Source organism: Lates calcarifer, unplaced genomic scaffold (assembly GCF_001640805.2).
Source record: "Lates calcarifer isolate ASB-BC8 unplaced genomic scaffold, TLL_Latcal_v3 scaffold_29_63, whole genome shotgun sequence".
Taxonomy (NCBI): domain Eukaryota; kingdom Metazoa; phylum Chordata; class Actinopteri; family Centropomidae; genus Lates; species Lates calcarifer.
The window spans coordinates 1-12,658 of NW_026118155.1; the positions used below are offsets into that span (position 1 = coordinate 1).

Sequence of the window (12,658 nt, forward strand, 5' to 3'; positions counted from 1 at the left end):
AGAATGGATTTAAGTTTTAGTTGAAGTGTGTAGAAGAGTGGATCATGTTCACTGGATGTTTTTTCATTTACAACTGTAAGTGAAATGATATTTTCTCTTCTTTTGATTTTAGACAAACACCCTCCATCTTGTAAGTAAAACTTACCTACAGATTAAAATTATTTCAAATTATTGCTCAGATGAACTTTTTCAGAACTGTTTCAGAAGTGTTTCTAAAAGTTCACTGCAGATCAACAGTGTGTTTCTGATCTTACAGCTCCTGAAAACAGCACTGAGCTCTCTGCCAAACTGGATCCAGAACTGAGACTGCCAGACACACTCAGTGAGTCACCTCATATAAACCAGACCCCATATGACTGAAGAGGACCTGCAGGAAGGTGTAGCTGACACAGTGGTGGTTCAGTGGTGGAGCAGAGTCTACATGGAGGAGTCATCAGAGGGAACCTTTACCTGTAAGATCAGCCCAGAGTCAGTGTTTGAAGTCTGCAAAGCAACATCTGGAAAAGACTGATTTTGGAAACAGGTACTGTTGACTCAGGTTAGGACCTTTCCACCAGCAGACATGCAGCTTTATGTACAAAGATACAAAGATAGTATCCTAGTATTCTTTGCTGTGCAGCTTCATTTAGTGTGATTTTATATGATATATGAAATGGCTGAAATGACTGTGATTTGCACTCTCTGTCTACCACTGTGAACTTTCACCTACTTTTGCTGGTGGGATACTTATTTACTAAGATCCCACTAAAAATACTACAGCCAATATATTTGATTGAAATGATGTAATGCACAATATAAGATGATTTTTCAGACACTTCAAGCTGGAAGTGTTTTGATACCTTTGTATATCCATCCTCTGTTTTGTAGGCATCAGTTAGCTTTGGCTAATCAGGCCACACAACTTTTTTTTGTCTTACACGATGTCACCAATGTCAGATTAAGTAATAACAGTGTCATACATTCTTGGTCTCGTCTGGACTGGGAGACTGACAACACTCTGACCAATCATTGTTCACACTGTCCAGAGGTTGCTTGACTTTTCATGGAGGTGTCATGGACCGTCTCAGATGTCACATGGCTGCTCTTCAATTATGTCACACTACAAGGCCAGTTTATTATTGTCAATGCTAATATTAGCAGCCCAACATAATCAGCCTGGATTTGTGGAGCCTGAGCTGGGCCTTAGAGGAGCCTGAGGTTATAGAGTCACACAGTTTTACTGCATCAACACCTGACACTTTACAAGTAATGTCCACATCTCTAAACACATCAAGATCTTGATCATTTTGAATGATATTTTATGGTTTTAGAAGAACTCCATGAACTACAGGGTTCTGTAAACATGGAGATACTGAAAGCAGTTTTCACAATCACTTCTTGTCATGAATTATTCAAACCATGTAAGACAGGACGAGTGACACAATCCATCAAGAGTTTATCATAACAGAGGGGTTGCTAACTGGTGGTGATAGGTAACACAGTGATGGTGGTTGTATTACTGAGCAGGTATTCACATGAAGCTGCCTGTTAAGACAGGTGGGACAGTGTTAGAGGACGGTGTCACCTGTCAGAGGACCCAGTAGATTTACACAGCCTGATACTCATCAGGGCCTAATGACAGCTCAAACATCATTTACAGTGACATGAGAGCATCTACATTTTACTGTGAATTTATAATCATAAATGAAAGTCAAAATCAAATGTATTGTTCTTTATTTTGATGCTGGTGTTTCACTTTTTAATAAAGTCCCAGATTTTCAAACGTTTTTGTAAATTCACCTGCTGATCTGTGACTGTAGCTGCAGTAATATGAATGTTACCTGAGCGTTCAGTATTCACAGAGGAGTTGGATGAGGAGCTTGATAAAAGCATCAACTCTGAGCAGAGTTAACACTCAGACACGTTTAGCGCAGTGTAGCATGAACACTGGGAATAAGAAGAGAAAGCAAACCAGTGGCTCTGTTAATAGTTCTTAACTCAAGTCTGTGGGCCCTCCCCAACTCTGAAGAAATAACCAGTGTTTTTCTAATGTGATTCAAAGTCATGAAGATGTTTCTGTTGTTTTATTTGAGCTGCAGTGTGTTCAGCTCTCTGATGTACCACACAGATGGATGTGAGAGTCTCAGAATGAGAATACTCAGTGAGTACTTGTAGAGCTCAGTAGGTCCATGCAGAGCAGGTTGTTCACAGCTGCTCTGTCAAATCCTTTGTGTTAAATGACAGTTTTGGACTTGAGCAGGTCGACAAGTGCAGGCAGATCAGAAGGAGCCTCTGACAGGAACAGATGCAGCAATAACAGGTAACAAACATTTACATGAAACACAGACGCTTTCAAAATGTTCCAGTTCCATACATGGATCTAACAACAACAAACTAATAACATTAATAATATGCTGAATTCTAATTGGTCAGGATAAAGTTCCTGTTCACCTGTAAGGAATCACTAAGTGGTGAACACGCCTCATATGACAGAAAACAAACAGTCCTGTCATCAAACCAGGAAACGTCATTGGACCAAAGAAAAAGTTCGCATCAGCTGATTCCACTGAACCTTTCAGCTCCATTTGTTTTTCAGTCCAAGATGAAGTTAGAGTTTCACACTTTCAGCAGTTTCACTGACAGAACCACCAACAGTATTTCACTATTCACATAAAATGTCTTAATATACAGGCAGTTCTTAATATGGTTCACTTAAACTCAGTAAACACAAGTACAACACATACAACATGTTTTGTTGCAGTGAGCAGCTTCAAGCTGTCAGTGCTTTAGAAATACCATCATGAGGTGTGTCATCATATTGCTATCTTTTTATAGAGTTATTAGGAACTAACCACAAAATAGTCATGACACAGTTTTCAGGAAATAACACTAAAAAGAGAACCAGGACCATTTCCTTCTTTTTGACCCAAAGTGTTTAAACAAATGTTGAGATGTTCTCAGCTGCAACACGTTTTAAAAACCTGAAATCTGTCTTTGTCTTTCAGTGAAACACTCCCTGACTTTTTTCATCACTGAATTCTCTGGACTCCAAACCTTCTCACAGTTTGTGGTTTTCTCAGAGATGGATGGAGTGCATCTGTCTTACTGTGACAGTAACAAAAAGAAACCTGACCTCAGACAGGTCTGGGTCAAAAAATTAACAGAAGATGATCCTGAATCCTTTATATGGTTCACTCAGGACTGTGCTGTTTACCAGCAGCGGTTGAAATTTGAAACAGTTTGAAGCCATGTGTAAACCAAACTGGAGGTAAGTTGCTGCAAAGAATTATTCCTGGTTATTAAGTCAGATGTAGCTTTTTAACATTTACCTGAACACACACACATACAGTGACTCCTCCATCACAATCATTCATCAACAGGTTCATTCACACAGATTCAGTAGTTTGATGTGAAACAACTTCTTCATTCACACACCTGACTGAAACACAGTCATTCTCATGTCAGTGTGATTTTTGTTTCACCATTTTTCATCAGACTTTCTTTTAAAAGCATGAAAACCAGCATCCTAATGAAGTGGTATCACAGGAGTGTTAGGAACAAGGGAAGGGACAGAAAGCAAGTTTCAGACGGGTTAGAAGAAGATATGTTGAAGTCTATGATTAATGTTGAACTGAGTCATTATACCAGAGACTGAGCCACAGGTACATCAACCACTGAATGATATGAATTTACTAGAGCAGGAGAGAGCTGAGAAAAGAACTGATTAATTCATACCAACATTTTCATTTCATGTGAGAGAGAAGAGAGTCTCTCGACTCCGTCCAAAGTCCCAGAGGCTCTTTTCCAACTTTCAGTTCCTTCTTGGCCGGGCAAGTCCAAGACCTGCAAAGACCTTAGAGCAGAGTCCGTTTGGCTTTCTGTTCTCTGCCTGTGTTTGTTAGGGTTAGGGTTTGGTAACTCCAACAATTTCACAGCAACCATCACCCCATTTCATCACTGATTACTTATAACATAGCATAACACCTTAGGTTGCTTATTTTATGTTACCCTTAATAAACAGCCTTTTCATTAAGCTGTTACTGTGCTGACCTCCCTTCTTTGTTGTGCTCTCCAACAAGCTGGGCAGAACAAGATCTTTCCAAAGTTGACAAATCACCCAGCTCATGTATCGTCTTTCTATTTTGTATCACGTTCATTCCATACATAGATATTCTTTACACATTTAATTTTATGATTATCAATACAACATTATTTTATCCATGATTACAATCATCTGTTTTAACTCACATTCACTGGTGTCATACCCTCTGCCCATATCACTTCCAGTGTAATGACTCACTTCTCTTTTTGACCTCTGCAGGCTTTCAGGGAGTTTCCAACACACGCATGTCTCAACTTATTTTCCTATAAATACTTTTCACTAGTCGTTGTGACACTTAAAACTTCTTATTTATTACAAATCATACAGCTTAATGATTATCTTTCAGCAAAGCACTCTAAAAAGGATTGTGCATCTTACTTTCACAGGGAGAATTTAGCATTAGTGCACTTTCTTTGGCAGCGAGGGCGCTCAGATTTCAACCCTTCTCGACAGTCTGAAGGAAAATGAGGTAGACCGCATTTTGTCACACCTGCTGAACAAGTTTCATCAAGGATATGAGAATGAATAAAGAAATTGGCCAGAGCAGTAACCCTGAGACAAAAGGAGAGAAACAATCCTTAATAGAATAAGACTGGGTCACATTAACATAAATAACACGCTGAGAATTATTGGTAAGCATCCAGCTGATTTATAGATCACGCATCAGCCTTTACAGTCTGTGTGCTCTCTGTATACTATGTCCTAATTGTGTATTTTTAGGAGAAATTCTGTTTTTTTCTCCACTGAAATCAGCCTTAGTAAACTGTATAAACGGATGGATGGAAAGAATGTGTCACATTTTACTGATGGATATGGAAATGACAGGAAGATGCAGGACAAAGAATAGTGGTCAGAAAGTGTGGAGTTTCTGAAGGGAGGGGTATGTCCTTCCTGATTTCCTTCCTGAGCAGCTTTTGTTCTATTACCTGTGGCATTTCAGCATAATTTCACTATTTATTTTTCAGCGCTGGATGTGGAAATGTTGAGTTAAGATAACGATAATGACTGTGTACAGACTTCTACTGAAATAACATTTCTCACCCTCACTCTCTGTTCTGCTCCAGACAGGATGAGGATACAGTAACAAGGAACAAGCCAGAATGCAACAAGCAACATTTTCCACTCCACCAGTGAAAAGTCTTCCTGTGTGGTGGTAACAAGGGAACGACACCCTCAAATTACTTATCCAAGGTAGAGTATCTTTATTTATGTGTCACTTCTGTGAGGTCAAGGAAATTTACCACTGCTAGTCAAACAGGTCAGTGTGCTGACATGGAATAATCATCCAACATTCATTAACAGGAGCAATTATAAAAGACAATAGGAACTTGTATTCACAGACATAATGACTGTAGATATTATATAGACTCGAAGTGCATTCTTTAAGATGATAAACTACATTTGTGGTTTACTTTGATATTCATCCATTATCCTGATTGTGTAATGCTTAATTTCCCTTATTAAGCAGATATTGTTCAGTAAACAACCAGCATAATTAGTAAAAAGGTATTTTCATTAGCACTGTGTACTGTGAGAAATTTAAATCATTTATTGAAATGATAGTGTTCTTGTAACCAGCCTGAACCAGCAATATACCTTGGATCATTCTTCATCTAGTGTTGCTACTCCACCTGGACTCTTCATCTGGAGAAGGAACAATTATGGTGAGAAACAAAGATGTTTTCTTCATCATTGTTTCCTTTTTTGCCCTGAGAAAACCCAAGTTATTTTTGTGAATCTGAAACTATTTCTCCTGTAGGGAAAATACCGATTTTTAACTCTATATGAGAGAACAACCATCAAGCCTAAAAAAAAAAAAAAAAAAACAAGATTAAAGGACCCCAAAATTGTATTTGAAGTTTGTGTAATTTATCCCAGCTTCATATAGATGCATCATCTAATAACATCCTGCTGTGTGGTTAATCTTTAAAAATCTATCACACTTTATAAACTGATTGTATGTAAATTAAGAATTTATAAAGTAACTGCTAAATAAATTCAAAAACAGGATAAGAAATGTTGTGAAGTAAAGGTAAAGTATCTACAAAACTGTTCTCAGGTACAGTCCTTTAGTGATGTCCTACTGAACCACAGTTTACCACCACCCCTAAACACATACACTTTGAGTCTTCATATTACACAATCAGTGCTTTACATTTATTGATTATTGCTAATATTATATCATTTTAGAGGGTCACATTGATTTTATCAGACCGTATTCTTAACACTTCCCCATTTCAGAGTTTCTCTGAGTTTTCCTCAGACTTCTCAGTTTGGAGTATAGCCCTAAAAACAAGGCTTAAATTAATACAAACTGGTCATTACTTGTGGTAAGTGGAGAGAGGAAAGTGGAAATGACACACAACGATTGACAAGATTTCTTAGCTTGTGTAGCTCACCATAACTGATAGAATAAAATGAAACTGTAACACAGAGTAATGTGATATCAGGCACTGTGCTGGGATCTGTCTCTATCTCTCTCTCAGATGTCTACAGTGTCCACAGATGTTTGGCTGTGAATGGGATGATGAGACTGGGGAGATTATTGGTTACTGGTCTTCTCTGTACTTATGATGGAGAAGACTGCATAGCATTGGACCTGAAGACACTAACCTGGATCACTCCCAGACCACAAGCTGTCATTACAAAACACAAGTGGACCCATGAAAGGGCAAAATTAAACTTCAATAAGACGTACCTCACTGAGCATATTACTGATCCTCCCCAACCATGGAACCTTCCAGATGAGAGTTGATCTAACCTTTCATCAGCCTTAACTGCAGACTGGAGGAGGTACGACAGAGGACATGACAGGTGTAGTAAAAGGAATCTTTACTTGGTAGTTAAACAGGTTGATACTGAACATATCAGTAAGTATTTTAATGTATATAGTAAAATGCTGTGTTAGTGGTTGAGTAAGTGCACATGAACAAATGATGTTTTCTTACCTGGAGATGAAACATAACAGAAGAGGATGAATGAAGATTAAACTCTGTTATAGAGAAATAGTTGTAACACTGACTGACTGACTGACTGACTGACTGTTTTCACCTGTGCCTGTTTGTTTGTTTATTTGTCAGCAGGATTACACAAGAACTACTGAACCAGTTTTCACCAAACTTGTTGGGAGGAATGAGAATTTTTTTTAATCACTTTCCTCAACATTGCGAGATCAAGCATTTTTCTACATTTCTACATTTTTCTACACACAATTTCTCAGGAAAAGTCTGAACCATGATGTGAACAATCACACATATTTATGGTGTTGAGATATACGAGTTCATACTGTCTGGTGCCAGTTAGAGCTACACAGGTGTACAGGATTGTTTGACCTTGACAGAGGTATATGTTACTGTATGTTCCTAGTACATTTCATGTGTAGTAACCTCCACCTGAAAGTTCCTGAAAGTTACAGTTCTTCTCTCCTCATTTTATGCAGTGGCAGCTATAACTTTGAAGTTGTTAGAAGGCACCTTTAACAGAGCTACTGGTTAATAATCATAATCAATCATAGCTGACAGTATTCAACTCAAGTCATTTATTCATCCACTGTTTCTGTCTTATGTATCATCCTCAAGGTATTAACATGAGAATATAATGGAATGGAAATAAACAAAAACCAACTGCAACAATGCAGAGATAACAAAATAAATGGTATAATGTAACTAAATATAATAAACAATATGTAAAAACTTACATGTTCCAGAGATAATTTCATCCATTTTGACACCTCACGATGATTATTTTAAAAGACAATAAAAGAAAAAGAGACAAAACTGCTCCATCTTGCTGCCAACACCCGCCTGTTCTCGATACACAGTTCATTTCCAACGAGCTCCACCTTTTTCCATCCACTTGGAGAAAAGACACGGGACAGACGACAACAACTGAATCAGCTCGGTCCTTTACCTGTACGTCTTCATCAAAACAAGATGAAAACATTATTATTGTTGCTTCTTCTCTGTCACGTTTCATCACCAGGTAAGATTCACATTTCGAATATTATCTTCACACTCTACTCAGCTCTACATTTTAATCCTGTGTCACACTGCTGCGTGATTTAGTTTCATTTTCACTTCGTCTTGATAAGACTCTGAGTTTTAACTGAATCCTACTGAATAAATCATATTTATGATGAGTGTTATGGTGAAGTGGTATTTATACTGAACACCTTGTTTGTCCCACAGTCAAACACTCCCTGAAGTTTTTCATCGCTGCATCTTCTGGAATCCCAAACGTCCCAGAGGTAATGGCCTCTGCTCTGGTCGATGATGTTCATGCGGGTTACTGCGACACCAACACACAGATAGCAGACGTAAAACTGGACTGGGTGAAAAACTATTTTGATAAGAACCCCGAGGACCGGGAGTGGTTCGTTGCAGAGTGTTTTGTGAATCTGCCTAGATTCTTCAAAGTCACGATTTCTTTGTTGATGCAGGTCCTCAACCAGAGAGAAGGTACAGTATGAGATATGTCATATTTAGCTTTTTACTGTTCAACCGTTCTGCATCTTAGCAAAGTGACCCTCTACAGTGTGGAGGCGCAAAAGTGACACAGGAAATAAACAGAAATTACCTTGATTTTTAAAAATGATTTATTAAAATGTCTTTTTTCTACTATTTATAATAGTACTACTATATAGTACTATATATAATTTATAATTCCTCCCACAGTCCGATGACCTAACTCTAGATTGGCCGTAGGTGTGAATGTGAGTGAGATTGGTTGTTTGTCCAGCTAGGATAGGCTCCAGCCCCCCGTGACCCTTAATGGATAAGCGGTATAGATAATGGATGGATGATATATTTAAAATATTCAGCTTTTTGTGAAAATTCTTTCCCATTCAAATGAATAGGTGGAATGTTGAAATCCTTGAAAACTTTATCTCCTTTTAAAACTTTCTAGTTCAGCAAACTTTCAGCTAGAAACTTAAATTAAGCTTTAAACAAGTCCCAATAATTTCAGCTATTATTCTATCATTCTGATTTTTGATCTCTTGTATAGTTTTTTAATGACAGCAGTTATATTTATATTTCATCCTCATTTCATGAGGTTTTCTGAGTTTATAATGGGTGTGTATTGCGCTGGCTAGAGTGGGTGATGTCTACACGGTGACATCATCCACCAACCATTCTATCACTCACTCTGTAGAGTGGAGCATGTGTAGACTGTGTAGACTCTAGCTTTCAGCCCCTTAACTTTTCCTCAAATTTTTGTGCTTCACCTCTTCTCCTGCCCACACCTTTCACGTCTCACACACAATTTATACCTCAAATTGTAGATATTTTTGTGCTCTGTCACACAGTGTGACTCCCTAAGCCATAGGATTTACGGTTTTTGAGGTAGCAGTCTCTGATCACCAAGAGGAGCCCTCAGCTGCTCCATTGATCTCCATATAGCTCTCTACAGGTATTATCCAAACCAGGCCAGTTTTTAAACTGCCATCCTGTGGTCATTTTATACTTTATCTACACAAATGACACAAATGACACATGTCTGTGGTAAAGTCTCCTGGAACTGGTAGCCACCAGATTTTATCAATAGATGTTGCGATTTTTGAATTGATATGAGGAGTTCAAGAGGTGCACAGAGCTAAATCTGACTCTGAAGAGAACAGTTACAGTTACCATAGTAACCTGTGAGTGCAGTTGGACTCAAACAGGTGACTGTGATCAGCTGATCTCTGATGTCTGTGCTGTTTATCAAACTCAGACTCACTTTTCTGTCAAAATCCTGCTACAAACTGTCTCCACAGCACATAGAAGACACATGGATTCCTCTTAATCAAACCCTCAGCAGCTGATTTTACCTTTAAACTGTTTCTACCTCATCTACATTTTAACTTCCAAATTTTGATTCTCCATTTAGCTGTTTTTTTTCCTATTCTGCTTCTGACCCCTTTTCAGGTTGTAACTACTCCTTCATAGTTTCTGCTACAGAAACCATTCAATTATCAAAATGTTCGGGACACTTTTGCTTTTATTTGACTTTTCTAAAAATATTTTAGCTCTCATTCGAATGGAAGCTTCAACTATTGTTTTCATGAGGGGGAAATCCCAGGGAGAGAGACATGAGACTGGCTGGGTGTAGCAGGGAGAACATGGTTAAGTAATGCACACAAGACACAGGGAAAATACTCTGACAACAAACACAGGGCAGCCAAGTGCATTACCACTGGGTAAGTGGAACAATCTGGTGACAAGTGACAGGAAAGCCAAGGCTGATATACTGAGAGCTGATGACTTGATGTGGAGCATCTGAGCCAGGCAGTCAGTACTGAGCCATGCCCCTGCAGAGAAACACACACACACACACAAACACACACACAAGCACAGACAGATATGGGGGAGAGACACTGGGAAACAGAACAGAAACAGAAAATAGACAGGGAAGAAACACAGGGGAAACCCGAGTGAGAGGAGGGGCCATGACGAGTACATTAGTTTGAGATTAATCGTTCGGCCTGGAAAGTTGGAAAGGTTTTAAGATTTGATTCTTTTATTTATTTTGGTGAAAATCCAGTAGAACCAGACGTCCAGAGCCAAGAAAGTAAAAACCCAAGTTGTAATAAAGCATTGTTTTCCTTATCATGTTAGTTTGTAATCAGATTAGTACAAACAACATGACACAGTAAGTCTTTAGGTTTCAGGTCTCTGGAGTTGTAGCTTCCCTCTTTGTCCAGTTGGTAATACAACAGTAGTTATATAACGACTATGATTCTGTGAATTCCTGAGTAACTGCCAGATATTCTGGTCACTCAGACCTGAGACTTTTGATTCATTCAGCATCTTAAACCCTAAGCCATGGACCAATCCAGACAGGTGTGACTTTGTATATGTAACAGTTTGATGTGCACAGAACACAAGAAGACAAAGTGTCTTGGTGTACTGCCAGTGGCAATAATCCTTTATTAATAAATAAACCTTTCTAACTTTTAAACAGTAAAACAGAAATTGGGTTTCATCACTCACATTACAGTCTCTGTCTCTGTCTGTCTCTGTCTCAGGTGTTCACATTTTACAAATGACAGAGGGCTGTGAATGGGATGAAGAGACTGGAGAGGTTAATGGTATTCTGCAGTATGGTTATAATGGAGAAGATTTCATATCACTGGACCTGAAGACACTGACATGGATCGCTCTGAAACCAGAGGCTGTCGCCATCAAACTGGCATGGGATTCCGAAGAAGCAACAATAAAAAGATATGCAAATTTCTTGACTCAGCTTTGTCCTGACTGGCTGAAGAACAGTATCGACTATAGGAATACCTCTCTGCTGAGAACAGGTAGATTCACATGATGATGTAGTTTCACAGACATAATATTCATGCAGACTAGTGAGACTGAATTAGCATTGTGTTAGCACTCCAGTCAGTGGGTCTTTGGTGGTTGTGTAGCAAAGGGGTTATTATGTTGTCCTGTCATATGTTTTTAAGGTGAATGTCTGGGTCTGTACATGAAGTGCTTTTACCTGAAAGAAAAGTTAGTTACATGTTGTGAGCCTCATCTGTTGAGTCTTTAGTTCACTTACAGTAAGTATATACATACAGAACATACAGATGGATGAAATGTTGAAGGAAAACCTGAATTATTAACAAGTGAAGAAACACACAGTTAAGCTGTTAACATCTGATCAGACTCTGTGGCATAAAAACTCTGAACATACCCAGCTGATTCTGATTTTTATCAGACTGGAAATAGGAGAAGTTCTACATGACATTGAAAGAGTTTTCATTGTTGGGACACAGATGGCAGGAGGGTCAGTCTCAACGACTGCTCAACTGGCAGGTGTTTCAATAGGAACAGAGACTAAAGTGTCATCTGCATTTAGATCTGTGGAAAACATCAGTGAGAAGGAACTTTAATTCTTTCAGTCTAGTTTCTGTCATAAAGTCTATTCTCCATCATTTAGTATGTGTCCTCTTCTCTTCTCTTTCTCTCTCTCTCTCTCTCTCTCTCTCCAGATCCTCCCTCAGTGTCTCTCCTCCAGAAGACTCCCTCCTCTCCAGTCAGCTGCCACGCTACAGGTTTCTACCCTGACAGAGCCATGATGTTCTGGACGAAAGATGGAGAGGAGCTTCATGAGGACGTGGACCAAGGAGAGATCCTCCCCAACCATGATGGAACCTTCCAGATGAGTGTTGACCTGAACATTTCATCAGTCTCACCTGAAGACTGGAGGAGGTACGACTGTGTGTTTCAGCTCTCTGGTGTGAAGGAGGACATCATCACCAAACTGGACAAAGCAGAGATCAGGACCAACAGGGGTAAGACTGAGATCAGATCAGGTGGTGATTGAAAATACACACCTGTTTGTTTGTCTAATAAAGTAGATCAAACATGTCCTTCTCCATCCAGTGGCAGAGACAGAGTGTGAATGTTGTGTTTTGGTTCCAGTTCCTCCCTCAGAGTTTCCTGCTGCTGCTGTCATTGGAGTTGTTGTAGGACTGCTGCTCCTGCTGCTCTGCATCTCTGGACTCTTCATCTGGAGAAGGAACAATAATGGTGAGGAACAACAATGTTTTCACTCTTTATAAAGACATTTTTACTTCTCTGTTACATTCACCATTTAACACTC

The 12,658-nt window shown here is 39.0% G+C and overlaps 1 protein-coding gene and 1 long non-coding RNA gene across 4 annotated transcripts in view; both read left to right on the forward strand.

Annotated features, from left to right (window-relative positions):
* Positions 1–5,032: 5,032 nt before the first annotated feature.
* Positions 5,033–6,783, forward strand: LOC108901590 (uncharacterized). Its single transcript, XR_001963941.2, has 3 exons — positions 5,033–5,272; positions 5,660–5,745; positions 6,568–6,783. It is a non-coding gene; the product is annotated as an uncharacterized LOC108901590 (long non-coding RNA).
* Positions 6,784–7,894: 1,111 nt separating this feature from the next.
* LOC108901538 (major histocompatibility complex class I-related gene protein) overlaps positions 7,895–12,658 on the forward strand; it is a 41,411-nt gene continuing 36,647 nt past the window's right edge. For all 3 annotated transcript variants that reach the window (XM_051069520.1, XM_018703050.2, XM_018703058.2), the window contains exons 1-5: positions 7,895–8,062; positions 8,269–8,538; positions 11,088–11,366; positions 12,045–12,347; positions 12,478–12,585. In XM_051069520.1, coding sequence (XP_050925477.1) covers positions 8,014–8,062; positions 8,269–8,538; positions 11,088–11,366; positions 12,045–12,347; positions 12,478–12,585 — 1,009 coding nt within the window. In that variant the 5' untranslated portion in view covers positions 7,895–8,013. The remainder of the gene's footprint in view (positions 8,063–8,268; positions 8,539–11,087; positions 11,367–12,044; positions 12,348–12,477; positions 12,586–12,658) is intronic.